This window comes from Eretmochelys imbricata, chromosome 18 (genome assembly GCF_965152235.1).
Source record: "Eretmochelys imbricata isolate rEreImb1 chromosome 18, rEreImb1.hap1, whole genome shotgun sequence".
Taxonomy (NCBI): Eukaryota; Metazoa; Chordata; order Testudines; family Cheloniidae; genus Eretmochelys; species Eretmochelys imbricata.
The window spans coordinates 11,321,851-11,348,819 of NC_135589.1; the positions used below are offsets into that span (position 1 = coordinate 11,321,851).

Sequence of the window (26,969 nt, forward strand, 5' to 3'; positions counted from 1 at the left end):
ACTCCAGGAGCTGGTACTTTCAGAAAAAAAATGTGAGTATAGCAATAAAATCCCAAGAGTTGGTAACAATGATAGTAATGGGACAACTACTGTAATATAGATATAGGCTCCAATATTCAGTCTTTGGATCCTGACTTGAATTTTCACAATGGAGGTGCTTGGAAATAGATTTTATTCCATTCAGTTATGAAGATGGGGCAACTGTGGGGTTTGGATCAGGATCCAAAAGTCCTCAGAGTTTTGGAGTGTTCAAACCCGGGGTTTTGATTCAGTCCCATCTGTAACTGGATGTGGAGAGGAGGAGTGGAGAAAAATATTTGATGTGATCCATAATTGCAAATTCTTCTTGTTACTATTGACGATTCTCTTGTTTCCTGGATGAAATCAATTCTATGACACCTTATACCAAAGTTCTCCCATGACCCCCAACCATTCTTCCAGCATCTGAGACAATAAGGCATTCATGGCTCCCCAGTGCACTGGATATCACTCGCACTATGGGCATCTCTGTAGCTTTAGTCTTCAAGATCTGCTCTGCGAGACATCACTTCTCAGTGGCAGTGGTAGGGTGATGAAATTCCTTGCCCTCCTCCTCTACTGGAATCATTACATCTCCTCCTGGAAACGATTCTGTCTCCTGCTGCGGATAATGCATTACAAGTTCTTTTTCCTCCGTGTTTTCTTGGGGCTCGGCATCATTTTCATATCCTCTAACCGCGCAGTTCTTGCTGACGGGCACTTCTGAAATGGACCCCACAATCACAGTGTCGGCTTTCATTATGTATATTTTGTCTGTGAAAGGAAGCAGATAGGAATCAATCCTGAGCATTACTAATGATCATTTCTGGTGCTAGACAGAGACTGTTTCCTCTGTTGCAACGCTTGGATGCCAAGCTGAGGTTTCCCAAAGTTCAGAGGTGTGCAGATCTGGCCCATCTCGAGCATAATTCCCCTCTATAATAAATGGTTACAGCCGTCCCGGCCTTTGATATGCATCCCACTAGTTCTGAATAGTCAGTCTTGGATATTCATAAGGCACCTTTCATTTGGAATCTAAGTACTGAACACAGTGAATGAAAGGGGAGGGCACGGAAAGGCCACGTGCAAGAGAGATCTGGATATTTCATACTATAAAATTTCCAATTTTTTTGGATCATATAAAAAGTTTGGGGTCAATATTTGTTCACTTCTCCTGCAAATCTCATCTGTGATTACTGAACCACCTTCCCTTCACCCAGCAGCATAAACTATGCTTGAAGTTCTTCTCTAACAGAAAGATGTGTTTGCTGCTTAACAATGATCAAGGCTCTGGCCCTTCTGCAAGGACCAGAGAAATTAATAACACGAGCTACCAGAATGCCAGAGTCTTCTACGACCTTAGGGAATACGCTCTAGGTGGTTTTTGCTTCAATCTACAGAGACACCAATAGCGGCACGAAAAGGCTGCCTTTAAGCAAAGTTTTCAATTGAGAGGAAACTCAGATAGCTGTGACAAGAGGGATAACTGAACTCTGTTTTTAGGTCTTGCACAGGAGACTTGGTATCAGGGGTCAGGCAATGCAGGATCAGCTACACTGGAAAGGGTATTTTAGGACAGATTTGTAGGACATGAACGTAGTATCCAACACGTTAAACCTGGCCCTGATGGGAAAGGTCATTCAAGGCCTTCATTAGGACTTGAACGGTACACTCCACCCCAGAGGTCACTGAAGTTCAGTGGTACTGTGGGTAGGGGCCGGTACCTGTGGATGACAGACTTTACATTGTTATCACAGAATCACAGAAGATTAGGGTTGGAAGAGACCTCAGGAGGTCATCTAGCCCAACCCACTGCTCAAAGCACTACCAACACTAACTAAATCATCCCAGCCAGGGCTTTGTCAAGCCAGGCCTTAAAAACCTCTAATGATGGAGATTCCACTACCTCCCTAGATAACGCATTCCAGTGCTTCACCACCCTCCTAGTGAAAGTGTTTCCTAATATCCAACCTAGACCTCCCCCACTGCAACTTGAGACTATTGCTCCTTGTTCTGTCATCTGCCACCACTGAGAACAGCCGAACTCCATCCTCTTTGGAACCCCCCCTTCAGGTAGTTGAAGGCTGCTATCAAATCCCCCCTCACTCTTCTCTTCCGCAGACTAAACAAGCCCATTTCCCTCAGCCTCGCCTTGCAAGTCATGAGCCCCAGCCCCCTGGTCATTTTCATTGCCCTTCGCTGGACTCTCTCCAATTTGTCCACATCCTTGCTGTAGTGGGGGCCCAATACAGCAATACCCCAGATGTGGCCTCACCAATGCCTAATAGAGGGGAATAATCACTTCCCTCGATCTGCTGGCAATTCTCCTACTAACGCGGCCCAATATGCCGTTCGCCTTCTTGGCAACAAGGGCACACTGCTAACTCATGTCCAGCTTCTCATCCACTGTAATCTCCAGGTCCTTTTCTGCAGAAGTTACAAGTCCATCACTCACAGGGTGGGAGGGTTCTGGTGCATTTGCAGGACCTATGAAAGGCACTTAGTTCCGAAAGATCAGCACTAACGAGAACAGGGCAGCCCAGCTTGGGAGCTGACTTCCATGGAATACCATACACCACGACCTGGCAGATGCTACTGGAAAAAGTAAAATAGGCCAGGCAGCCAAGATCTCTGGGGAATGTTAATTCAGACTGTTTGAAGAACTAAGCCAGGATGCCATGACGTCCAAACATACAATCAGTTTGAAAACTGGCACACAACAAGCCTGCACTTTAACGATAACCTTTCCTGGTGGAGCACAGTACAGGAGCTCTGTTCCAAAAACCCTACTGCCGTGACCACACCATGCCCTCTAGTCAACTTCACTTAAAAGTGTTTCTCAGCATTTGCACCAGGCATGAAGAGAGCGTGGACTGCATACAATACAGCAGTGGTTCTCAACTAGGAGTACGCAGAGGCCTTCCAGGGGTTACATCAACTCATCTAGATATTCGCCTAGTTTTACAACAAGCTACATAAAAAGCGCTAGCGAAGTCAGTACAAACTAAAATTTCATGCAGACAATGGCTTGTTTATACTGCTCTATATATTATACACTGAAATATTTATATTCCAATGGATTTATTCTATAATTAAATGGTAAAAATGAGAAAGTCAGCAAATTTTCAGTAACGTGCTGTGAAGTGTATTTTTATTTTTGTATTTTTATGTCCGATTTTGTAAGCAAGTAGTTTTTAAGTGCGGTGAAACTTGGGGGTACGCAAGACAAATCAGCCTCCTGAAAGGGGTACAGTCGTCGGGAAATGTTGAGAGCCACTGCAATACAGAATCTGCAGCACGCCCCATCTCGTCACTCTGCAGTTCATCTGACAACCAGGCTTTGAAATGACACCGGTCACTAAGGAAGACCCTTCCTCGTTACACTAATGTGCTTAAATAAAGGGAAGCTCTCAAACCAAATCATTTCGTAACATCAAACTCAAATCTGCTCACTCATCTGTCTCCCTGTAACTGAGAGCAAGTTCCAGTGGAGATTTGTCCTTCCTTCAGATATACACATAGGGCCAGATCTCAGCTGGTGTCAATTTGCCTAGGTCCAGTGGAGTTTCTGCCAATTTACTCCAGCAGAGGATCTGGACCATCACTCAAGATTTTCTGCAGAGGAGAGGAGGCCCTCAAATGCATCTTCCCTTCCAGCCTCATTGCAGAAACTGCCTGTGAAACATGTCACTGGGAAAAATATTACCACCGTTTTAAAACAGTTTGCCAGGCTGGAGAAGAGTTGCGATTGAATATATTTTTAAAAAATATATTCAGTCATTAAAGCTTCACCCACTGTACTGCTTAATCCCACCCTGGGCATGCTCCCAGCTGCACAGGAAATGGCCTTTGCTCATTTTCTCCTTTGCTCCATATCAGCAGCTCTTGATTTCCCTTTAAGCAGTTTTCTTTGGCAACAGTCACTCCGGGTTAGGAGTCTGTGCTGCTTGGTTGATTGTTAGAGGAACTGTCTGGAGCCAAAGTCATGCAACTGACAGTAAATGAAAACTTTAAAAAGCTGCCAGTAATGAGACAAATGGGATGAATTCCTTCCCTCCTCCCCAACACACACACACACTATTCTACAAAGGTGCACGAGACTCACCGATTCGGTTATTAGTGTGGTCCCTCACTCGGGAATCAGCAGGGTAGTCGGTGGCATTCCCAGTGCTCTGGATCATCTCAGCCAGGCTTGAGTCGGGACCGGGATTTTTTTCTGAGCTGGAGACAAAGTTGTTGTTGGTTTCCACAATGGGGTTGGGGAGTCTGTTTAGTAACTCCCTCTCTTCTGACTCTTTGTCAGCTTTCAGCATACTGAACCTCTTCTGTCGACATAAAGAGGAGATGAATAGGGCAGTGAACCTATAGCTCACGTGACGAGAAACAAAACAGGGAGGGACCGCAGTAGCTTTGGAAGCAACCGCATCCCTCTGAATCAGGGAGAATAATAGTCGTATTCACAGAACACCTTGCATCAGTTGAGGTACAATTTTCAAGAGGGCCTAAATGACTTCCGAGCTTAGGAGCCTAATTCAAAGGAACCTAAGTTCCTTAGGGCCAGATTTACAAAGATACGAAGGTGACTAATGATGCTGATAGGTGTTTACCAGGATTTATAAAGTGCCTAAGCAGGTTAAACTCCTACCTGCAATTTTAGGCCCTAAATATCTTTGCACGTTGGGACCCTAGCTGCTTTTGAAAATTTTACTCCGTCTTAAAGCACTTGAAATACAGAGGTGAATTAAGTCTCATAGCACTCCTCATCTGATCGAGGAGTAAACTGAAGCAGGGAGAAGTTAAATGACTCGTCCAAGGGCACAAACTGAGAAAGCGAGCGTCTTTGGCAGAGCCAGTGATAGAATCTAAATTCCCAGGCCTGTCCCATAAACACAGACCATCTGTCCTACAGAAATTGGATACAATGAACTTTGACACGAGACCTAAAAAATATATATCTCCTGCCTGCTCTGCATGACACAATCAGCAATGGGGATATATCACTGAGAACTGGCCTCAAGAGGACAGAAGTTATCATTGGCCTCCACCAGCTTGCCCTTTTTGGTCACGTTGCCGGACTCAGAGGCAAAGTCCCTGCACATCGAACTCTGAAGATCAACTATGAGGTCAGGAGGGTCACTGCCCGGTCACAGACTGGCAGCGGTCATGCGGTCGCCCGCGATTAACCTGGCTGCAGCAGATCAGTAATGATCCTGGGGCATTACTAGATACTGCACAGTGCGGTCATGGACATTCAGCGTTACAGACCTCCACTGTCTAAGCGTATGGATGTTTCTGCTCTGCATGGTCTGATGGCATTTTCATGGAAGTAGCATCCATGGCCACGACTGTCCTCTCCCCAGCTGTAGCACGGCATGCTGTGCACCCGTGGTTGCTGTCCTAGAGGTAGCTGCACTCCAGCGGTGGAGTATAGAATTTGCAAAGCTCTAGGGCCGCAGTTCTCAAACTTCATTGCACCGTGACCCCCTTCGGACAACAAAAATTACTACATGACCTTAGGATGGGGGACCGAAGCCTGAGCCCGCCCAAGCCCCACCACCCTGGGCAGGGGAGGCCTGTGAGCTGGGCCTCTCCACCCAGGGCTGAAGCTGAAGCCTGAGCCCTGCCACTCAGGGCTAAAACCCTTGGGCTTCAGCTTCAGCCCCAGGCGGTGGGGCTTGGGCTTCGGCTTTAGCCCCGGGCCCTAGCAAGTCTAACGCGAGCCATGGCGACCCCATTAAAATGGGGTCGCAACCCACAGTTTGAGAACCCCTGCTCAAGGGGAGTGTTGTACGTGTAATAAACAGAAATCCCAGGGCGAAGAACTTTGTTTTAATGGATGTATTCAGGCAGAACTTCAAGCTAGACTGGTGTTAAGATGGTCTTGCTCTGTATTTAGTAGTAAGCTAAGCAAATAGCACAGCATGAACTTAGGGAGTGCTGGGTGATCAAGGGGTAATGAATTTAAAGGAAAACAGAGGCATGCACATTTCCCCTGATTTCTTGCCCTCTTGTGGAAGGTCAAGCAAGCACAGGATTTGAATTGGTATTACAGAACTTCCGCATGGAGTCACTGCAATCCTGTGTCAGAAGAGCTCCCCCAGCAGGGTTAATTATTATTCATTTATTTAAAGAGGAAACTCAGATCCAATTGACCAAAGCTATATAGCTCTCGGGTCACAAAGCCAAATTCTGCTGATGGTTCCTAGCTCTGCTGCTATTTACACACAATTAGATCTGCAAAAACCAAGCAAGGGGTTTGAAGTGTGAAGTTCCCAGCACTTGGCACCTGTCTGACTCATTTTCTACGACAAAGTACGAAAGGAAGCTTTATGGACGGCAGCAGTTGGCTGTGAAATATTGAACTGATGGTAGAAGTTTGTAAAACCAGGTTTCTTTACAATTGGAGGTTTCAAAACATTTTAACAGGTGGAATGAAATGCTTTTAAAAATACAGAGCTCAATCGCAACACCTAGCTCACTAGCCCGGCATACATGTTGGCTTCAAAGATGACAGACAAATAAATTTACAACAAAAGACATTTACTTCAATGGAGCCATGACAATTTACTGCAGCTCAGGATCTGTGCTCTAATGTTACTGTGTTTGTTTAGGTTTGATTTATTCACCTCCAGCCCGGGATATTCTTACTTTATCATTACCATTGTTTTGTATTAACTGGGAATATCCCCACACTGTAGATGGGGGGGCATGATTTCCAGAGGGTCATGTTGGCTAACCAGCTTCAGTCGGCGTTGTTACACCAGGCCTGGCACACCCGGCAAATAATATCCTCTTAACACCCATTTTAGGACAAGTGCTCTTGCCCACACCTGCAGAAAAGGGAAGGGGAGACCAGAGGGGGCTCAATCCCAATGACTTCATTGGGGGTGACAAGTGGAGATGGGATGAAACTGCAAAGTTCAGATCCAAATTGCTCCCAAAAGATCAGGCACATTCGCATCTGTGATTTCGGTTCCCCCCCCAATCTAATGACAACAGGTCAGAGCCTGCACTCCCCACTAAAGCAAAACCCCCATTAGCAGCAGGACATAGATGGGAATTTTGCCAGCGGAAGGCTTCCAAGATCAGGCCCCAAATAAGTATGGATACATCCCCACGTGCATTTACATCAGAAGTTACAATGGAAAGGGGCAAACTGAAGGGCAGGTTTACACTTAAAATGCTTTGGTGAAGATACTGATGGGAGACTGTCTCCTGTCGGTGTAGTTAATCCACCTCTGCAAGAGGGAGTAGCCATGTTGATGGGAGAAGCTCTCCTGCATACATAGTGCTGTCTACACGGGGGTTAGGTTGGTAAACTACCTCGCTCAAGGGTGTGGATTTTTCACACCCCTGAGTGACGTAGTTACACTGATATAAGGCTGTTCTGTAGACCTGACCTGAGAAGGTTGTCACTGATGGTTTAAAAGGACATTATAAAATACCACTAATTATTTGTAGCCCTTTCAGGGAAAACAGGAGTGATTTGGGGAGTCTATTTCATACTTACGGCACAGTTCTTCATCAGATCAGAACCTACAATGAGAAGGGGGGGGGAAATCACATATCATGGGTGAGTTTATATTAATTTAACAATCACAAGATATTATCAATTATCAATGCCTCGTCTTGTATTTGTACAGCAGCCTTTACCCTGAGGGATTTTAAGTTATTTTACAAACTGATGTACCTTTTGCATTCCTTCCCTACTACTAAAATGCGGGCACATTTGGAGCGAACGCAGCTGCTGTTTATATAACCAATAGTTTAAGCAGAGTAGTAAAGGAGAACCCCACATTCAATAAAGAATGAACCACACATGGCAGATGTTAGTCACGTTGATTAACGCCCCGCTGAATGGATTTAGATACGAGGGCAACGAGAGCAGAAGAAAAGCCGGATAGAACAGACTATCCAATTGAAATCGCAAGGGGAGGTTAGCTGGGCAAAATGTAATTGTGAGGCTGGCAGGCCAGATGGCCGCTCTTGCCCAGGCTGCAGGAACTGGCTAGGAGCAGACAACCTCATAGCTGGAGACCAGACCAGGTCAACCGTACATTAGTTTTGCTCAGAATAGGTAGTTTTGCTTAGTCTTATCAGAATGTATTTAGTGTTTAGATTTTATGAAATGCTTGTAAGTTGCTGCCTGCATGAATCTCACTTGTAATGTCTGTATTCCAGGCTATAAGACAATATGTAAGTTGTGCTTTATAACTTTAAAAAGGTTTGCCCTGAACTTGTGAACTCAAGCATGGGAACCATCCCCCATTTTCTCCGCCCATTCAGAAGGGCTATCAAGGTCAGATGTCACAGTAACAGCTGTGTTAGTCTGTATTCGCAAAAAGAAAAGGAGTACTTGTGGCACCTTAGAGGCTAACCAATTTATTTGAGCATGAGCTTTCGTGAGCTACAGCTCACTTCATCGGTCAATTCAAGGTCAGATGGGCCATCAAGAATCATTGCAATACAAAGGACTGGTTAATGGCTCTATCCATGAGCGAAAGGCTATGTGCAAGGAAGCTCCTCCTGTGGGCTTGGAAGCTGAATGAAGGAAATAAAACAAAGCCACAGGAAAAATGTCCAACTTTTTAGCTGTTTGCACTCTGAAGTGCCAGAGACTCGAAGGGCATGTCTACACTTGCCATTTAAAGCGGGAAAATTCCCTTTTTTGCGCAAAGACTTTGGGAGCGTCTACACTTGCCAATGACTTTTTGCGGTGAAACTCAGAAGTTTCACCGCAAAAAGAAAACCGCCTCCACGAGAGACGTACAGCCCTTACCGGTGATGCTTTTGTGGGGATGTGCAAGTGAAGACACATTTTTCCTGTTTACAGAGCTTTTAGCCTCCGCAGGATCTCCCACAGTGCCTAGGTGGCCGCTCTGGCCAGCAGCTCTGCTGCTCTGACGCCAGGTAAACAGACGTCTGACCCTCCCCATGTAAAGCCCGGGAACTTTGAAACTCCCCTTCCTGTTTTCTTGGCAAGTGCTCACTTATCAGCTGGCCAGGTGATGCTGACTGCTCCACGGAGCAAATGATCCCCTGCTTGGAGCAAGGCTGAGCTCCTAGAGCTGATCAATGTTTGGGGAGAGAGGGCCGTGCAGGGACCCAGGGTGCCCCACCATCATCCCTCCCTCCCCTTCCCACAAGGAGCTGCCCTGTGGGATAGCTACCTTGATCCGCGATGGAAGTGCTGCAAACGTAAACACTCTCTGAGCCCTATGGAAGTGAGTACACAAACCAGTGCTTTTCTTTCACCGGTTCACTATCACCAGTGAAAATGACAGCGCAAAAACTCTGCAAGTGTAGACATAGCCTATACTGAAGCCAGAGATCCCCAAGGGCTTCCTCCTGGGTCTGCCCTGAAAGACGCTTGGAACTCACCGATCACTACAACTCTGTCACTGACGATTTAGAAGGTAACTCATTCATGTGTATAGGTTCGCTTACTTTAATCCGTAAATAACTCTCCGATTTCTTTTTCCTAGCTAATAAGCCTTTAGCTAGTTTATTACAGGATTAGCTACAGGTGTTGTCGTTGGTGCAAGAGCTAGGGGGCTAATTGATCTGGGGGTAAGTGACTGGTCTCTTGGGACTGGAAGCAACCTGAATGTGGTGTGATGTTTTTGGTGTAAGTGATCATTTATAACAAACGTCCAGTTTGTCTGGATGGCAAGACAGACTGCAGAGTCTAAGGGGACCGTCTGCAACTCCGTGGTAAGGCTAGTATGGTAATCAAATGCGAATTCCTTGTTACTGGCTTGGTGAAATCCACTTCTAGAACCAGGAGCGTTGGAAGTACCCTAAAAGCACGGGGTGGGGGCGCCCCCCAGGCACCTGAACCACGACACACACACCCCCCCAACGGCGCCCCTTCCCCCAAGGCATCGCCCCCTGCTCACTTCTCTTCACCCCTCCCAGTCACTTGTCCGTACTGCAGGTAATAAGTGGGAAGGCCCTGGCCACCTGGCCCCCCCGATCCAGAGCCCCTGTCTAGAATACACCACCAGTCTGGAGCGTCTGCCCTGCTGTCGGCACTCATGGTCCTGAGCCACTCCAGACAGCATGACAATAATGACTCAGGCTCGAGTTTGGTTAGGGTACTGTGGTTAATGCCCTCTCCGCTCTTGTAACACATGCCACAAGGCCTTCAGTGGTCAGGGACCGTGGTTTTAAGTTGCATCTAAAAAACAGCACACCTCCAGCAGCATTGGGCCCCGCTTACTACACAAGGGCATCAATTCAGGCGGAAGAGCGCCATCTGTTGCACCGTTCTAATAGTGCTGGAGAGAGCAATGCCAAGTCTCCTAATGTAAAAACGTTTCTCGGTAACAGTTGTCCGAATCAATACAAAAACGGATTGAAATTCAGCTAGAAAACCTTCCAAGACAGACCAGAACGATGGCTCCAGCCTCTATCGGTCACCTACCCTGACGTACAGATCTAGGTCTAGCTGTAGTGACTGGATACAGATCAGGAGCTGAGAAAATAAAGAGACACCATGTTCAGCACCAGAGTAGCTCTGGAACATCTGGAGAACTAGATTTGATCATTACCAATGAAGATTACCCTTCCCCTCTCTCCGCTTGGGGCTATACCAGCTAACACACTTCCTGCACAAAACAGACCCCGGACGACACCGGTCTGTGCTGGGTAGAGAGACGTTTTGTTACCATTTCTCCCACAGCCTCTGAGAAACTCCCCACGCAGCCTGTGAGCTCCCGTTTGTTTCATGGCAGCACCATCTCTTTCTTCCTCCACGAACTGCTTATAGACTTCGAACCTTTAAAACCGGGAGGTCAGGATCTGCCTGGAACCCTCACCCAGCCCTGCCTGCCTCCCAAGGGCTGGTGGCTTGGCCCTTCTTCCCCACACATGCAGTGGGCACCCAAACCTCTGGGAGATCAGGTGACATTACCCGCATGCTACGGGTTAATGAACAGCTAGAGGGCTCAGGAAACTCACTCTTCCTACTCAGGGTGAAGATCCGCCGCTTGCAAACCTTCCTTTGCCAAACCGCCAGCATACCAACGAGTAGCACCATGCTGCAGAGAACCACCGCACCCCAGGGAACAAAGCTCCCATCACCTGCAACACAGAGCGGGCATAAGGGGTATCGTTAATGAAGCTGCATGTTCTCCAGCTTGGGTTTGGGGTTTTTTTTAAAAGGTATGGGGCGGGGTCCACAGGCACTATGAGAGAGAAAGATGTTCCCACACCAGAACACGCACGCAGACCCAAGCCCACCTTCCTGTGCTGCACTCATCACGTGCATTATCAGCGCTGTTACCTGTCTTGGCGGTCTTTTCTGTAGCTATATCTGAGGTAGGGGAAGTGCCAGCTGCCTGTTTTGTATCCGATCCATCGATGGTTCCCGTAGCGGTCCAGTTGGCATCGCCAGAGGCTGCGTCACTCGTGAGGATGCTGGCCCTGGTCACTGGCTTTGTGGCAGTGTGGGAATGCTGGCCTCCCACGGTAGTTGGCTGCTCACTCAGGTGCGGTGGTCTTGCCTTGCTGGAATCCTTTGGCTCGTTGCTGAATTTCCCAGACAAAGTGGCAGGTGTGAGGTGCATGGGAGGCGGATCTATGCAGACTTGGTCGTGTGTGGAATTTCCGCTGCCCACTGCTATCTTGTTTAGCTTGGCACAGCTGGGAAGGGGAAGGAGAACACGGAGGTTATGGGTCACAGAGTAAAATGCATGAGGAATCCTTGGGGGAAATGGAAGACAGGAGAGAGGTTACCTGAATGATAACCACCCCCTTGCTCATTTTTGTGTCATCTGCCCTTAGCCAGAAGCTCATCCCTTCCCATTACTCTTCCCCCTGCCCACAGGATCTCTTTAAGCCAAATACAAATCTAACATTCATGTTCAAGTCTAACCCACTCTAATCAAGTGAGCTCGAGGTTAGAGGGGTTCGTCCATCCCCACTCAAAACGCCCCCTGGCCATGGCGTCTGGTGCAAACAATAAGAGAAATAGAGATGCTCTCAAATCTCTGCTCACTAGCAAAAAGCTGGGCTTACTCTGTGTGAGGCTTGCAGTGTTCGGTGCTGGAGTGCCGATCAGAGAAGGTACCCGAAGGGCATTCTTCGCAGGAGACATCAACTTCTGAGGTGCCTGCAGAAAAAAAAAAAGATCGTCAAGCCATACGTGACAGAGTGAGCCGTATCACCAGCACCGTCCCATGGCCAAAGACAGAGGAGACTGGCTGGCATGGGTGGGATGCTTACCTCTGGCTAGGACTCCAAATCCTGGCTTGCAGACAGTGTGGGAAATGCATCGCGCACAGCTGTTCAGAACTGCAACCTTACAAAACAGCCCTGCTCGGCACTCACACACCCTTCTGGAACTGAAGGAGCAAGGGACTTTCTCCACAAGGTCGAATTCTGAAAGGGGGAGTGAGAAAAAATTAGCATGGAGGAGATGCAGGAGAGGAGAAGAGTTGAGCTATTTCAATCCAGGTGTCCTGGAAAGCAGGGTGGGACACGAGATAATGAGAGTTCTGTTCAGCGACAACTTAAGTCACAATAGCAGGAGAAGTCTGCAGACCAATGGGCTGGAGTCTTATCAACCAAGCAGGGATCAGGCTTGGTCAATAGCTGAATGGGAGACCTCTGGGGAAATCCCAGGTCCCCTAGGAAGTGGCACTGTGAGGTGGTAGGTGGCATTCCCCTCTCTAAGTACTGAGCCAGCACAGGGGGCCATTTTGCTGCTGGAAATGCCATTCTGAATGAAATGTCATTACTGGGGTCCAACCACTTGTGGGCTGTCACGATCTCACTGCAAGATCGGGGTGTTAACTCTCTCGCCTGAGCTAAATTTTAGCTCAGGCAATTCTGTTCCAGCCCCCTAAATTTTCCTGGTAGCATCTCTTAAACATGGCACTAGCCTCCCTGTTCTAACCTGGTGGGTAGCGTTGTTGTGCATTGATAAACATCTCTGGGTGTCACCCCAGAGGTAGCTGCAATCCCAGTAAGGCTTGCACTTCAGTTCTGCATCTGCAGAACTCTTTGGGATCCACTGGGGTGAAAGACACAAGAGATGGGAAGAACCAAGATGCAAATCTGAATTCAGATCCAAGCTCCCTGGTTCGTTCCTCTCTCTAACATTATGTCACAGGGTGGGATGACTTTTTGAAACTGAACCAAACATCCAAGTCAAGTATTTGGATGCTCAAGTAGGCGCACAAAGTGGGAAAGTAAAATAGCCAGACATGCACTCTCCAAGGGCCTGATTCAAATTCCACCAAAGTCAGTGGAGTCTTTCCATTGACTTCCGTGGGATTTGGATCAGGCCCCAAATGCAGCCTTTGGATGTCCTACTGAGATACCCAAATATACAAACGGGACCCATTTCACATAATGGGGATACCTTACTGCAGTGCATCTTAACCTGAAAGGGGACTCACATCAGCCCGGTGCTGCAGCTGATGGATCAAGGACTAAGACGAGGCGGCTTCCCTTGCCAGTCCAGACAGGGAGTGGAAAGGCAAGAAATCAAGATACAATGAAACTGGCCCAGCTCAAACCCAGAGAAGGTGTCGGCATGATGTAAGTGCCGGAGATAAGCAAAACAAATACCTGGCTTGCATGACACGCAGGCCTTGCAGTGTGGCTTCCCTTGCTCCCTGTTCAGGAAGTGCTCAGGCTCACACTGCCCACAGTCCCGGCCTGGATCTGTGGGACACTCTTTCTGCTTATGGTAGCCTGAAAGAGAGAAGCAAAAATCAATAAGAAGCCTCTTACCAAGGGCTCGGAGAGAAGCCAAGGGCAAGAACCATCCTGTCAAATGCTGTGCTGCCCGGTAGCATCCTCTACTGGCCAAGTCTCAGTTTCTCTTTCAAATAGGCTTTTCTCTTCCAGCAACACCCTGCTTTATCCTCACCATAAACGGTTCCCATCAAAACAAAGTTCTCAGAGTCCAAATTTCATCCTGCCCAGCCCTCCCTGGCCGGAGTCGTCTTCTACTGCACTGCAGCCTGCTTTCTGCTCCAGCCCCTGGCTCTCCTCCTTGGGGCTGGGGGTGTAATTGAGGCCAGCTGTAGGGCCTCTGCTAGCTCCTTCCTCCAGTCAGTCCTTTCACTCTCCCGCCAGGAGAATTCCTCCAGCCACTGTCTCCATTGCTTTTGAGGGAGGATAGAGTGTATGTCTATATATCTATTATTATATATATAATGTTTCCCTCCTAGAGCTTGTCCTGATTAGCTGAGAGAGGAATCCTGCCCACCCACTCCACAAAACTCCTGATCCCAGGGCCTTAAAGAAACTGCCTTCCCTGGGTCTTCATCCATGCTTAAAAAGCCCCAGCACTTCAAAGGACACACCACAGAGCAGGTGTTGACTGACCACTGGTGATTACTAGCCTTTAGGGGACAGTCGCCCCGTTATATGTCTGAAGGCTCCTCAGTCCACCTCCCACACCACACTAGGATGGATCTTCTCTCCACAACTGCCGCCGGGAGGTTACAAATGGGAAGATAGAGGGGGCTGGCAGGTCTGCAGGGCAGTGCCCCATTACCAGGCAGATTCCTCAGACAATTGCTCCTCGCTGGCTCCTTCAGGTCTCTGGTAGCAACACGCAGGGCTGGTGCTAAACATTTTACTGCCCTAGATATCCGCTTTCCTCTCAACTGCTGCCAGCATCTCGGGGAGGCTGGTGCAAATGGGAGCTCGAGGGGGCAGAGCTGCACCCTCAAAAGCTGTGCAGGGGAGTGGAAGGAGGCCAGGCTGGAGCCTCTCTGGTGCAGCTCCTGTGGAGAACAGGGGTGGCTGGGCCAGAGGCACCTCTGAAAGGTCAGTAGTCTAAGCAGCTGGGTACGCGGTCTAAGGAAGGCCCTGACTATACCATGGAGATCAGAAGGGCGGCAGAAAGCTTGGCCCCAGGAGTTGCTGGGAGGCGGGTAACCACGACCAGCGAGGAAGGCACGGTAGCAGCAGCATACACACAAGGAGAAATCCCAGCAGCAGCCCGGGAATGGGGCACAGGGTGGGAGAGAAAGAATCCAGGGACACGGCCCACCTCTTTCTGCACAATGCTAACGCCTCGGAGGAAAACAGCACACTCGCTAACCATTCTGGCAAGCCCAGCGTGGGCGGTGCAGGTGACAGCATCAGTGCTATATTTAGGTGACTAAAGGCCACCAGACATCTCCCAGCTACGTGGCTCCCACCTCCCACTGTCTGGAGCCAGGCTCACTAGGGCGGGGACGGCTGCAATGCCCGTGCTCAGGCCTGCAACGCGGTCCTTTAAAAAAATTAAAAAAAAAAAAAAAAAAAAAAAGCTATTTCCTTTAGCAACCAGCTGTGTCAGGAACTGAGGCTGAAATAATGCCCTGCAGCGAGCCGGCTGAGTGTGGCTGTGGATCAGATGACCGGCAGCCCATGGAGTAAACACTGCTGGCCTACTCTGGGATTGTGCTCGGAGGAATGATGGTCTAGTCTAGTGGACAGGTTCAGGGATGCAGGCGTGCAGCTGTGGTTGGTGGACTGGGACTAGGGTGAGCAGCTAAGGGAGGACGGCACAGACAACCTTAATTCTGCCATTTCCTAACTTTTGAGGGCTTGATTTTGCAACCTGAATATTCTTTTAGTATCATTTTTGCTATGTAGTACAGTATCTATTTGTCCAGGGAATGTTCCTCTCCCTGATCCTTTTTTAAAGCTCTTCTCCCCCTAGATTTCCTCCCTCCCCTTTTCTCCTCTCTCTCTCTGCTCCTATTTAACCCCCAGTCTTCCTTAAGCAGAACAATAAGCCAACATCCTTCTGGTACAACTCCCAGCCTCTATAAAAATGGGGAAGCCCCTTTGAAGGCAATGAAGCCACACTGACATACACCAGTTGAGGATCATAGAACCATGGGGTTAGAAGGGACCGCAAGGGTCACTAGTCTAATCCCCTGCCAAGATGCAGGATTTGGATGGTATAGACACAACAAGACAGATGGCTATCCATCCATTTGAGTAGGTTCCAAACTGGGTAAAAGCAGCTTCCTCAGCCCTAATTTCTTGTTTTACTGGAAGCAGTCCCCTTCTTCCTAATTTGTAAGGTCTCAGCTGGCCACACACACCAGGGTGGGTCTCTCACGAGCCCCAGCATAGTCGTGACATCACATGGCCACAGCTCAGGAAGGATGCCCTGCTACTGACCCAATCCAACTTCATGCAAATACTCTCAGCCAAGCACAGTACCCCCGCGCGCTATCAGCCTAACGAATAAATGTCAAAAATTTCCTTTTGAGGAAAAAAAAAAAAGAAAGAAAAACGTTTTTACAAAGAGGGAAATACCACAAAATGCCCCGCCCACTGAACTACTCTGGCCAATGGGGCTAGCTTCAGGCATTTCCAGGACTCGGTCTCACTAAGCCATTTCCTGTTTCTGACCACAAGGCTCGTTAGTCTTTATGAGTCATGGTTGGCTTCCGAGCGGCCTGCTGCCGGCGCTGAAAACAAGCTGCCCACCTCCATCTCCTCTGGAACACTTTCTGAACTGTTTTGACTCTGAAGAAAGCAACAGAGTTTCCCCTGTGCCGTTTGCTATTTTTATGGCCTGCGATCGGATGCAAATTGAGCTTCACAGTTTTACTGGACAGTCTGAAACCCTGCAGCAGCAAATCTGTGGGTCCGATTCTTGGGCAGTCACTCGCAGCAGTGCAGAGTGAGTGCAAAACACCCGCAAATCACTATGGCCGCGTTTTACACCTTCTGTCCACGCGCTGCACACAGATGGACGTGACGACGCAAAGTGCAGGGCCGTGCAGACTCAAATTCAGCGGGATGCAAATTAAGGACCCAATTCTGCGAGGCTCTGAGCACCTCCAATGAGGTGCTGAGGGCCTTATTGCTAGTGGCACAACTCCTTGCCAGACCAAGTCCACAGGGTATGTTTACACCCTGGAGACCATATTGGCATTGCTATTCCATTGTAGCTATGCTGGCATAACCCCGTAATGAGACACTGCCTACACTGATGGAAGGGGTTGTTGCATCAGTGTAGGAACCAACACCTCCCCCAACGACAGTAGCTAGGTCGATGGAAGCATCCTTCTGTCAGCATAGCTGCCTCTGTGCTGAGGGTTAGGTCTGCAAAGCTACACTTATTGGGGGTGGGGGTGGAGGAGGGGGCAGCGGTGGTTTGGATTTGTCACCCCCACCCCCAACCAACATAGCTACTTTGACCTAAATTTTAAGTGTAGACCAGGCCTAAACAGTCAATGCCTAAAAACGAGTAGGGGGTTATGCCCTTCATCCTGCAGATCACTGGGACGTTTGAGGGGAGGGGATCTGGATCCAGACCTGTTGCTCATTCATAAAACCGCGCACTGCACACCTATGCAGGGAACAGAAAGAACTCCCCCCACCACTGCACGTTGCCTAGTTCATTTGCACCAGTAAGATGCACCGTCACGTTTGCCTGTTAACTGTTACCGCGTTACAAACATACAGACCTGAGGGACATTGGTAGCAGCAGCGTTGTGAAGTTTCATCATAGAGCCAGTTCTCTCGCACATCACAGGACTGAGGTGAGGGAATCGACGTCTAGAAAATCAAAGAGACCAAAGATCGCAGTAAAGCTCAGGAGTGAAGCAGCAGCATTCAATGTACAGCACGTCGTAATTACCCACTATGCCCCCCGTCCAAACCGCAGAAAAGCCCAGCTTTGTGCAGCTCTTCCCTGTGCGCGAGTAGACGAGCGGCGCGTGGGAATGGGAAGCTGCATTGCAACCCGCCCATCTGCCATTTCAGTACTCAAAAGCCTACGGTGACAAACGCAACTCCGTGGACTGCAGTACTGTCCTAGAATGACCCCCTGTGCACTCCAGACCAGGACTTGGGAATAACCAGCGTAGACTCCCTAAGGAATCCATATCAGGTTTTAGACCGGACTATGCTAAGAGTATAAACCCTTTAGCATATACAAGTATATGCTAAAACTATGCAAAGGATGCTAGACTTTGGGTCATAGTCAGGGCTATGTAGCTATCCAGCCAGAATGGACATGATAAATAAAACTCTCTACATTAATCATCAGTTTTGTGCGTTATTTCCAGGCATCCGGTGACCTGGGCCACTCGCAACAGGTGCATGCCATCCTTCTCAAAGATGCTTGAAACTACCTTGTTGCAGTTCTGCCATTTTGTTAAGCTCCTGTTTGTTAACTGGGTCCAGCAGTCTCCTCTCCCATGTATCAGTGTAGTAAATATATAGCCGTGTTCAATTGTGTAACTGGATATAATCCAACCCAAAGACCTGCTTGCGATTCAATTGTTTCGCTGGTAACATGGGGACAGAACCTGCAGCGACATCAGTAGCAGTTTGGCCCAAGGGGAGAGCCTGCAAACCCTTACTCCCATGCCCAGTCCCACTGTCTTCAGTGAAGCTTCTCTTGTGCGTAAAAGGTTTTCAGGAGTGGCCTCTGCTCTGACCTTCCTTAGATAAAAAGACTCAGTTGGGAATTGTCTCAAGAAGGAAATAAACCGGCAGGCACCTCTGCTCAGTGGCTTCAGCGCCTTGCTTAGAGCAATCTGAAGCACGTACTGGGAAATTTCACTCGTACAAGTTTTCTGATGAGATCATTTGAACTTGGCAGTCTCCCATTCAAACCGCTCCCCACCCCGTTCTCCGAATTCCATTTTCAGCAACTGGTGGAAAGTGTAAAATCGTCTGAAACAGCAACTTGTCTCAGAAAGAGATGGAACCAGGAGATCCACGATAGACCATGCCTCTTGTTAGGGCTTTGACAGGTAACAAGGACCTCAGGAAATCCACAGCAGATCAGCATCCTCTTGGCTTCTGCGGGAGAATTTCCCCCAGTCCTTCGGCATAACACTTCACCTTTCTACAATGCCTTCTGTAGACAGTGCAGAGTCTCACTGAGCTTTACCAGCATTCATCCACTAACTTCACACCCAGCCTCTGAAGCTCTCTCTCTTTTCTGTGGATGAGGAATCTGGTGCCCTACAGCAGAACGATAGGAAAGCCTGGAAGGGTATGTCTGCCCTGCAATTTAAAACCCGTGGCTGGTCCATGCCAGCTGACTCGGGCTCAAGGGGCTCGGGCTAAGGGGCCATTTAACTGCGGATCTAGCTGAAACCTAGGCTCTGGGAGGGTCACAGAGCTCGGGCTGCAGCCCAAGCCCAAATGGGTGGACTGCATGAGCCTGAATCATGCAGCTGCGGGTGACTAGTTGCAGGATAGACACACCCACTGGAATGGAGTCAAATGGCAAATTAGTATCAGAATTGGAAATAGAACCTCTCTAACCACTAGCACACACTACCTTCTAGAGACAGTAATCGAACCAAGGATCCTGACACTTCAAACAGAATCAAGAGGCTGCCTGAGGAAGGGGGATCTCCTCGTCTCTCCTGCAGAAGCACCTTAGCTAGCCAACCGTTCTAAGACTCATTTAAGCAGCAGGAGGTGACGTTATTAAATCAGTCGTTTAGAGAGAAAGGTCCCTCAGAGGTCACCTTAGACTGTTTCAACTAAGACATTGTACTGTGAAGGGGATTAGAACTAAGCCCAGTTTTTCTACCCAGTTTTAAAAAGACAAATTTAGAAACCACAGTCAGTGGCCATATCTAAGTCCTGCTGGGCCAGCTTTTCTGTAACTTCTCTGGAAAGTCACTGACAAGGGCAGCGCTTCTTCCCTGGCTCTCCGATGAGATCCGACTTTGGGCTGTAAGGGATGGTCAGCATGAGATCAAGTTGAGCAATGTCGCTTTAAATGATTGATACAACATTCAGCTTCTTCCACTGAATTTTCTGGAAAAAACGTAGGAGATTTTCATCATTTAATTAAATGCGAGGGTTTTTACAAAGTTTAACATATTGAACATACAGGACCAGATTTGGCTCATAGTTACCATTATATAAATCTGCAGTATGGACTTATTCCAGATTTGACTGAGAGAAGAATCTGGCCCACAGCCAAATAACGACTGTGATAAATTAAAAGGAGGACTTGTGGCACCTTAGAGACTAACCAATTTATTTGAGCATAAGCTTTCGTGAGCTACAATTCACTTCATCGGAGGCATTCAGTGGAAAATACAGTGGGGAGATTTATATACATAGAGAACATGAAACAATGGGCGTTACCATACAGACTGTAACCAGTGATCACTTGATCACTTGTTGTGTATGGTAACACCCATTGTTTCATGTTCTCTATGTATATAAATCTCCCCACTGTATTTTCCACTGAATGCATCCGATGAAGTGAGCTGTAGCTCACGAAAGCTTATGCTCAAATAAATTGGTTAGTCTCTAAGGTGCCACAAGTCCTCCTGTTCTTTTTGCGAATACAGACTAACACGGCTGCTACTCTGAAACCCGTGATAAATTATTGCACATCTGCAAACAAAATGTGACTCAATTACTTAATGCATCATTTTCCCACAAGAGGGCAGCTGCCTGCCAGCTTATCACTTATTCACTGCTTGAAATCCACAGCCTGGCAGATTGATCCGCTGCCAAGGCCAGGTCTGAAAATGACACAGCAGTAACACGCACTCCACCCACCATTACCACACTGCAGCTGGCATAGTAGCGTTACTGCCTTTATTATCCTCTAAGCAAAATCCCAAAGTGCTCCGAGCCCGTAGAAAACTTTGTAAAATGCTTCCTTAAAATCAAGGCACGGTTTCTCAACCGTGGAACGTCTCCCTCCGCTGACCCAGCCTCCCTGTTTCTTGGCCATCCACCAAGCCTCACTGAGAGTTTATCACTTAGGCTGTGTCACGAGCATGAACTTTACTCATCAAGCTCTTTCCACTGTCCGCTCGGTAGCGGCGGACACCACATTTCTGACTGGGGCCTTTGTCAGCCTCCCCTTTTCATTCCCTCAACTATTCGTTCCTAGCTCAATCAATCAACAGCAGCGCAGGACGGTCGAGTTCTGTGACGTGTGATGATCGAACAAGGGCTCTTGAGAAGTGACAAATGGGGCACTAGAATTAGCTGTGCATTTTGCCCCACATCCGCAGTCCCTGCAGTAGCAGCAAACCATTAATGCCTGATCAAGGCCGAAAATGAATTATATAAGCACAACTGACAGCAGGGAAATGATGTGGGCTTCGCTTCTTTAACATGTACCAGGTTTTCTATAACCTCGGTTTCAGAATTTCACACTTCTGATGTCAAAAATGTACAGTGACAACCACAAGGTTGTGTGGGACGAAGGCAAAAGTGTATCCAAAACCGACTGGCGGGCCGCGTAGCGTGAAGGCATTTGGGGTTGAGAGCGGCATGTAAAAAATTATAAGGCCAACTGGGTACATGTGCGAACTGAATGTTTGGGGAATGTGGGGCTCAAAGTTACATATGGGAATTACAGGCAGGAAGGATGGCGTATAAGAGGATCTAACTGATGTAACACACTCAGGGACAGAAAGTGTGAATTACCTCATTTTAGCCGCCTTTAACCAGGCATACCCATGTGTCACTTTCAACCCCCCTATGCATTTGCTCTGATTACGGACCGGATTCTACTGTACATGAAAGGCTTGGTTGGTTTGATTTTTTTTTTTTTTTAAACGAGTTCAGTGTTTTCAGCCAGGGTGAGTGGCCTAGAAATAAACCTCAATGCTTTGAGAGAGCAGAAGAGAGATAGATCACAGAGAACAGACAATGAAGCTGAATTACTTTGCCCAACTAGTTTAAAGGGAAGTGATTCTCTGGGGAATCCAAAGAGCAGAGGAGGCAGGATCCAAGGTGCTGCTAGAAATGATCTCTCGAGGTCAGTGATACTCAGAGCTCAGTGGTTCAGGAGCCAAATTAGCGATCAGCATTACGCAAAAGAGTCACAGTTGCGTGAATCCATTGTTTCATTTACTATAGTACTATTCATACTTAAACACTACGATGGGAAATTATATAACTAACTACTATTTTCAAAGCAAAGTGACTGGCCAAGTATTATTTTATCAACTACAATCGGTTAACATAGTAAACACATCCTGACTGGTTAATAATTAAAATCACACACAGTGTTTTAATATCATGTGCGGCAAAAAGTCGCAGGAGACACAGTAAAGAGCCACCTGCAGCTCGTGAGCCTCAGTCTGAGTATCGCTGTTCTAGGTTTTAAAGCCCAACCCCCTTAGTCCGTATAATTTGAAACATGGCCCAGAAACCTACTGAGGCCCTGCTACACCTGCCAAAGGGACAGAGCAAAGATTTGTTGGTGTTAATAGCCATAGATAGTAAACCAACGTCTCTCATCGACTCAGACGTTTCCAAAGCTGTCAACTGAAAGCACTGGCTCCGCAAATGAAATCAAGGCCAGTGTTTAAACTCCTGCTTTCCAAGCAAAACTAGAAGCCAGATTTCCATCAATATCAATGGAAGGTGCAGTCCCACATCAGAGGGCAGAATTCATCATACCTTATTTCTTAGCCACCCTCACCCCTCCCAGTGCCACTCTCAGACTCTGTTCTGAAGCTATTCTAGCACAAGTACTGCCTATAAGTTACGTGTTCACAAGGGCTGGTCAAAAATTTTCCATCAAGACTTATTTTTGGCAGAAAATTGGGTTTTCAACTGAACTAATGTTCATCGAAAGTGACGGCTTTCGTCAAAAAACGTTTGATTGTTTTGTTGTAAAAACTAAAAATCAAACAGTACCTGGCAAAAAAATATATTCGAGTTTTTGAGGAAAAGTCAAAGTTCTCCACGCCCAAAAATGTTTTTTTTTTTTCCATTTGTCGTCAAAATTTTCTTCAGAAAAAGAAACAAATTCCAAACAGCTCTAATTTTTACCATCCTTTCATGAGAACTTATGCATGGAAGAAAGAGAGAGGCAACACGATACAGGTGGGAAAATTCATATCCTCACTGCAGCTCAGAAAATGCTGGTTAAGGAGCCACCTTTCTGGCTTTTCTAATCCAATCGGTTTTATAGATCATGGGTGTGTTTGTGCGGAAGGATAAGTTTCAGGTTAACAATACTACTTTGCTCTCACACCGTACTTTTCACCTGTGGATCTCAAAGCATTTTACTTTGGTGATTTAGCATCATTACCCTCATTTTATAAGTGGGGAAACTGAGGCACAGAGAGGTGAGCAAGCCAATGACAGAACCAGGTGTAGAACTCAGATTTCCTGACTCCCAACCCCATGGTCTGCCCACTGCATCACAATGCCTATTAGAGAGCATCATGGAGGGTAGTGCTGAGAATTCTACCTTTTAGCCTAACCCCCAGTTAAAAAAAATAAAATCAAAATTCTAATACCAATATAATCAAGAGACATTTCATGTGCTCTCCTGATTTGACTATTATATTGGACCATTGTCCATTATATACAAATAGTCAACATGTATGTTATTTCCCCTATTCCAAGGTGGGTTTTCTGGAGACTACCCCCAGTACTTCTTTTTCCCTTTTATCCTGAGGGCCAGGTAGCAACCCCTCACTTTCTGATTAAGGAAGGCTGGACACTGCTCCTGCAGGATCCCTCCAGTGCAGCCTTGGGACTGCAAGGCATTTTCTTGCATAATGTCCCCAGCTCCTCTGCTGCCCTGGGATGGAGTGTCTCATGCCAGACCCTGAATCATGAAATGTTTGCAATGCAGATTAAGAAAGACTTATTTAAAACAGCAGAGATATTTCAAAATGCTGGCCGCAGCCTCCAGGCTTCATGGAATCACAAAAAAGATTATAAAGCTGTTTTGAGTGACTTCTTCGGAAAATAACTTTGTCTGAGGCCATCTCTGTTCCCACTAGCAAGCATGAGTGTTTTGCAAAGTGGCTGCCTAAATACTGCAGTCAAAATGTGGGGGGGAAGAGGAATCCCTGCCCAGATAATGAGTGGGACATAATAACAATGCAAAAGGTTAATTCCACAAGTCAATTTTGAATCACTGGGGAGGAGACGGCTATGCAATCTAGCAGTTTCAGCAGAGAACTGAACTCCTTCGACTCCTTCTTGTACCATCTACACACAACTGTTACTTTCATAGTGCAAACTGCACAGGTGTGGGGGCATAAAAGGCCTGTGATTTCTATCCCCCATGTCTTGTAAGTTCTATTCCTGGCTATTTTATTTATTTTTTAATAAATTAAAAATGGACGTTTCTAAATAAGTTAGATTTCTTTATTTAAATACATTTTTCTTGATAAAAAATTAAACCTATTTAAAATTAAATGTGAATTTATGACAACCTACTTTAAGGCCTAAACATTTAAAAATCAATTAAATTTAGATAAAATAAACAAACACTCAAGCAGCCCACATGCACTGCCAAAGTTTTAAAAAAAAAGTCAGCCCATGAACTAGGGGAAATCACTGGGAAAGAGTGGAACCAGAGTTTGCTGACGTGCTAAACAACCAGCTGTAGCCTGCAGTAGCCTTTTGACTGCTGGTACAGAGAGAATTTTCTTCATTTCAGTTTATTCAGCTAGTTTGTGCAAAGTTGAGAAACTGATTGGGAGTTGAAAAAGCAGGAAAGCTTGTTTTCCTTTTCCAATCTACGAATAAAAACAAAGTGTGAGAGGATGAGATCTACAGGTTCTAAATCTTGAAGGCCATGGTGATCAGTCATGATCAGTTCAGTTCACTAACTACAGATAATACTTCTTTTGTTTAATGAAGTTAATTTTAAATGCAAACATGTTTTGATATACTTACTTTCTTTGCTTATGTATTCAGCACAAATGTAGTTTTATTTAAATAATTTTTAAATGCCATTTTTGAGCATTTTTAATCAAATTCTAACTTCCATCCAAATGCAGTTTGTGACAAATTACAGTTTAAAAATTAATCATTGCCTACTAAATAAGAAATGCATCATTCACCATTTCCTAATGTAATTAAAAAAAAAATAAAAAATATGACATACATATGTTAAGGCATTATATTTACTTAAATAAATATAGTAGATCCTCCTGCTTAGCAAAAAGAATTACCAAACTATACCAACCCATAAGAAACAACCTTTCTTTAGGAAAAATAACCAAAAAGTACAAATGCAAAACAAGATTAAAATCAAAGTCTTAAACCAAGGTTTCCTGTTTCCTTATATAAATCATGATAAAAAAGGGTGATTTAAATCAATCCACCCTCTTGGTTCTATCACTTTGTGACAATAGGTGAGTAACGTAAGAGCTCTGTGATTCAGTTTACCCCTTAAAAAAGAAGTGTCTTATTTTTATTTGTATGGTGGCAATTGCTTCCCCCTGGGGCAGTGGTAAGGATTCATTACTTAGTGTTTCTACAGCGTTTTGAAGTTAACAAGCATTGCATGTGTGTTAAAGCTTATGATATCAGGGCATGGCACATGTTGCCCGTATAGCCAAAATACCCATTACAAAATTATTTTATCCCTGTACACGTTTCTGGCCTTCTTACTGATCGTGTGAAGCCAAGCTACTCTTCTGGCACAGAGGGCAATCACCTGCAAATACAGCTGCACTGTGCCGATACATGCAACAGCTAAAAAGGACCTCTTCTCTCTGCTCCACGAAGAACAGATTGCTTGGTTCCACCGAGCCTTGATAAGGTTTTGACAGCGGGCACTGGAGATGCTTGGGTCTTGTCTGCACTAGCAGTAAAATGTTTCAGCACCAGTGAAGGGGGGAGCATCCACAGTCAGCAAAGGGTTAATTTCCTAAAGCAGACAGGAACTTTGTCCAGGGAAGCTGTTTTAGCACCTTGCCAGAAAAAAAAAAAACAAAAAAACCCACCAGATCTAAGCCCAACCTGCTAAAGGGGTGCTAATATGGTATCCTTGGCCAAAGATACCAGGGGCCAAGGTAATAATTTACGGCTTTGTGACTGTCTGGCGGTGGATTGTATCACTCTGCCCTGTCTACATGAGGAAAATTCTGAGAAAATTTCCCCCCCAATAGCAGCATCATTGATCGTCCTGGATACACTGTGTCACTTAGAACTGGTCTGAGCTAGGTTACGTGAGATGTGTTGACAGCGGTCGCAGCCGCGGGAGCCCTGTCTGCTTTCCCTAAGACCTGTTCAGTGGCATCACTGGGAACCAACAGTAGGATTCCCCTGCCCCCCCCCGCACTAATGTGAGCTAAGTCCTAGACAGCTCAATGATCATCTGCCAGAGGGGAGGGAATCACAGGTGATCATTCACATGCAAGCTAAGGCCCTATTTGTACAAGGGCTAAAGAAAAATAATTCCTGCAGGGGGAAGAGCGATCGACAGTGCAAATGAATACCCTAGTTACACAAGTTTCTAATGCATCCATTGCAGGTAGGATCTCAAGGCAAATAATCCCTAATGTCCTCATAGGTATTAAAGGGTCCAAACATGGGGGAAAACATGCATCTTGTAAAATAGTTAGTAAGAAACTTGGGAAATGCAGTAGATCTAATATACTTGGACCTCAGCAAAGCATTGGACATAGTAGGAACTTAGCTAAATTAGAGAAGATGGGGATTAGTATAACAATGGCAAGGTGGGTCAGAAACCGGCTAAAGGGGAGAAGGCACTGGGTTTGTGCTGAAAGGTGAATTACCAGCCTGAAGGGAGGTTACTAGTGGAGTTCCTCACGGACTTGTCTTGGGACCAATCTTATTCAGTACTTTTATTACTGACCTTGGCACAAAAAGTCAGCGTGCGCTCATGAAATTTGCTGATGATACAGAGGAGGATCAGAATATTACACTGGAAGATCTGGATGAGCTTGAAGATTGGTGTGACAGAAATGCAATACAATTCAACAGTACGAAGTGTAAAGTCACGTACCTACAGTCTAAGCAGAAGAATTGTTGCTATTAGCTATGAGCTCATCAGTTGAGAGACCAACCTGCATGTTAGCGTTGATCATAGGATGACTATGAACCACCAATGTGATGCGTCTACGAAACAGCCTAGGTTTGCATTTGCTGTTATCAGGCGAGACATTTCTAGCAGAGATAGGGAAGTATTAATGCCATTGTACAAGCTACTGGTAGGACCTCATGTGGTAAACTGTATAATTCTGGCCTCC

At 46.5% G+C, this 26,969-nt stretch overlaps 1 protein-coding gene across 1 annotated transcript in view; it reads right to left on the bottom strand.

Annotated features, from left to right (window-relative positions):
- Window positions 1–544: 544 nt before the first annotated feature.
- The window catches only part of TNFRSF8 (TNF receptor superfamily member 8), a 35,267-nt gene continuing 8,842 nt past the window's right edge, over window positions 545–26,969 (bottom strand). Inside the window, exons 2-11 of the mRNA XM_077837582.1 lie at window positions 17,460–17,550; window positions 13,597–13,722; window positions 12,247–12,402; window positions 12,040–12,133; window positions 11,306–11,664; window positions 10,981–11,103; window positions 10,445–10,495; window positions 7,529–7,554; window positions 4,124–4,343; window positions 545–792 (exon numbers count right to left, since the gene is read on the bottom strand). Of these exons, the coding sequence (XP_077693708.1) occupies window positions 545–792; window positions 4,124–4,343; window positions 7,529–7,554; window positions 10,445–10,495; window positions 10,981–11,103; window positions 11,306–11,664; window positions 12,040–12,133; window positions 12,247–12,402; window positions 13,597–13,722; window positions 17,460–17,550 (1,494 nt within the window). The remainder of the gene's footprint in view (window positions 793–4,123; window positions 4,344–7,528; window positions 7,555–10,444; window positions 10,496–10,980; window positions 11,104–11,305; window positions 11,665–12,039; window positions 12,134–12,246; window positions 12,403–13,596; window positions 13,723–17,459; window positions 17,551–26,969) is intronic.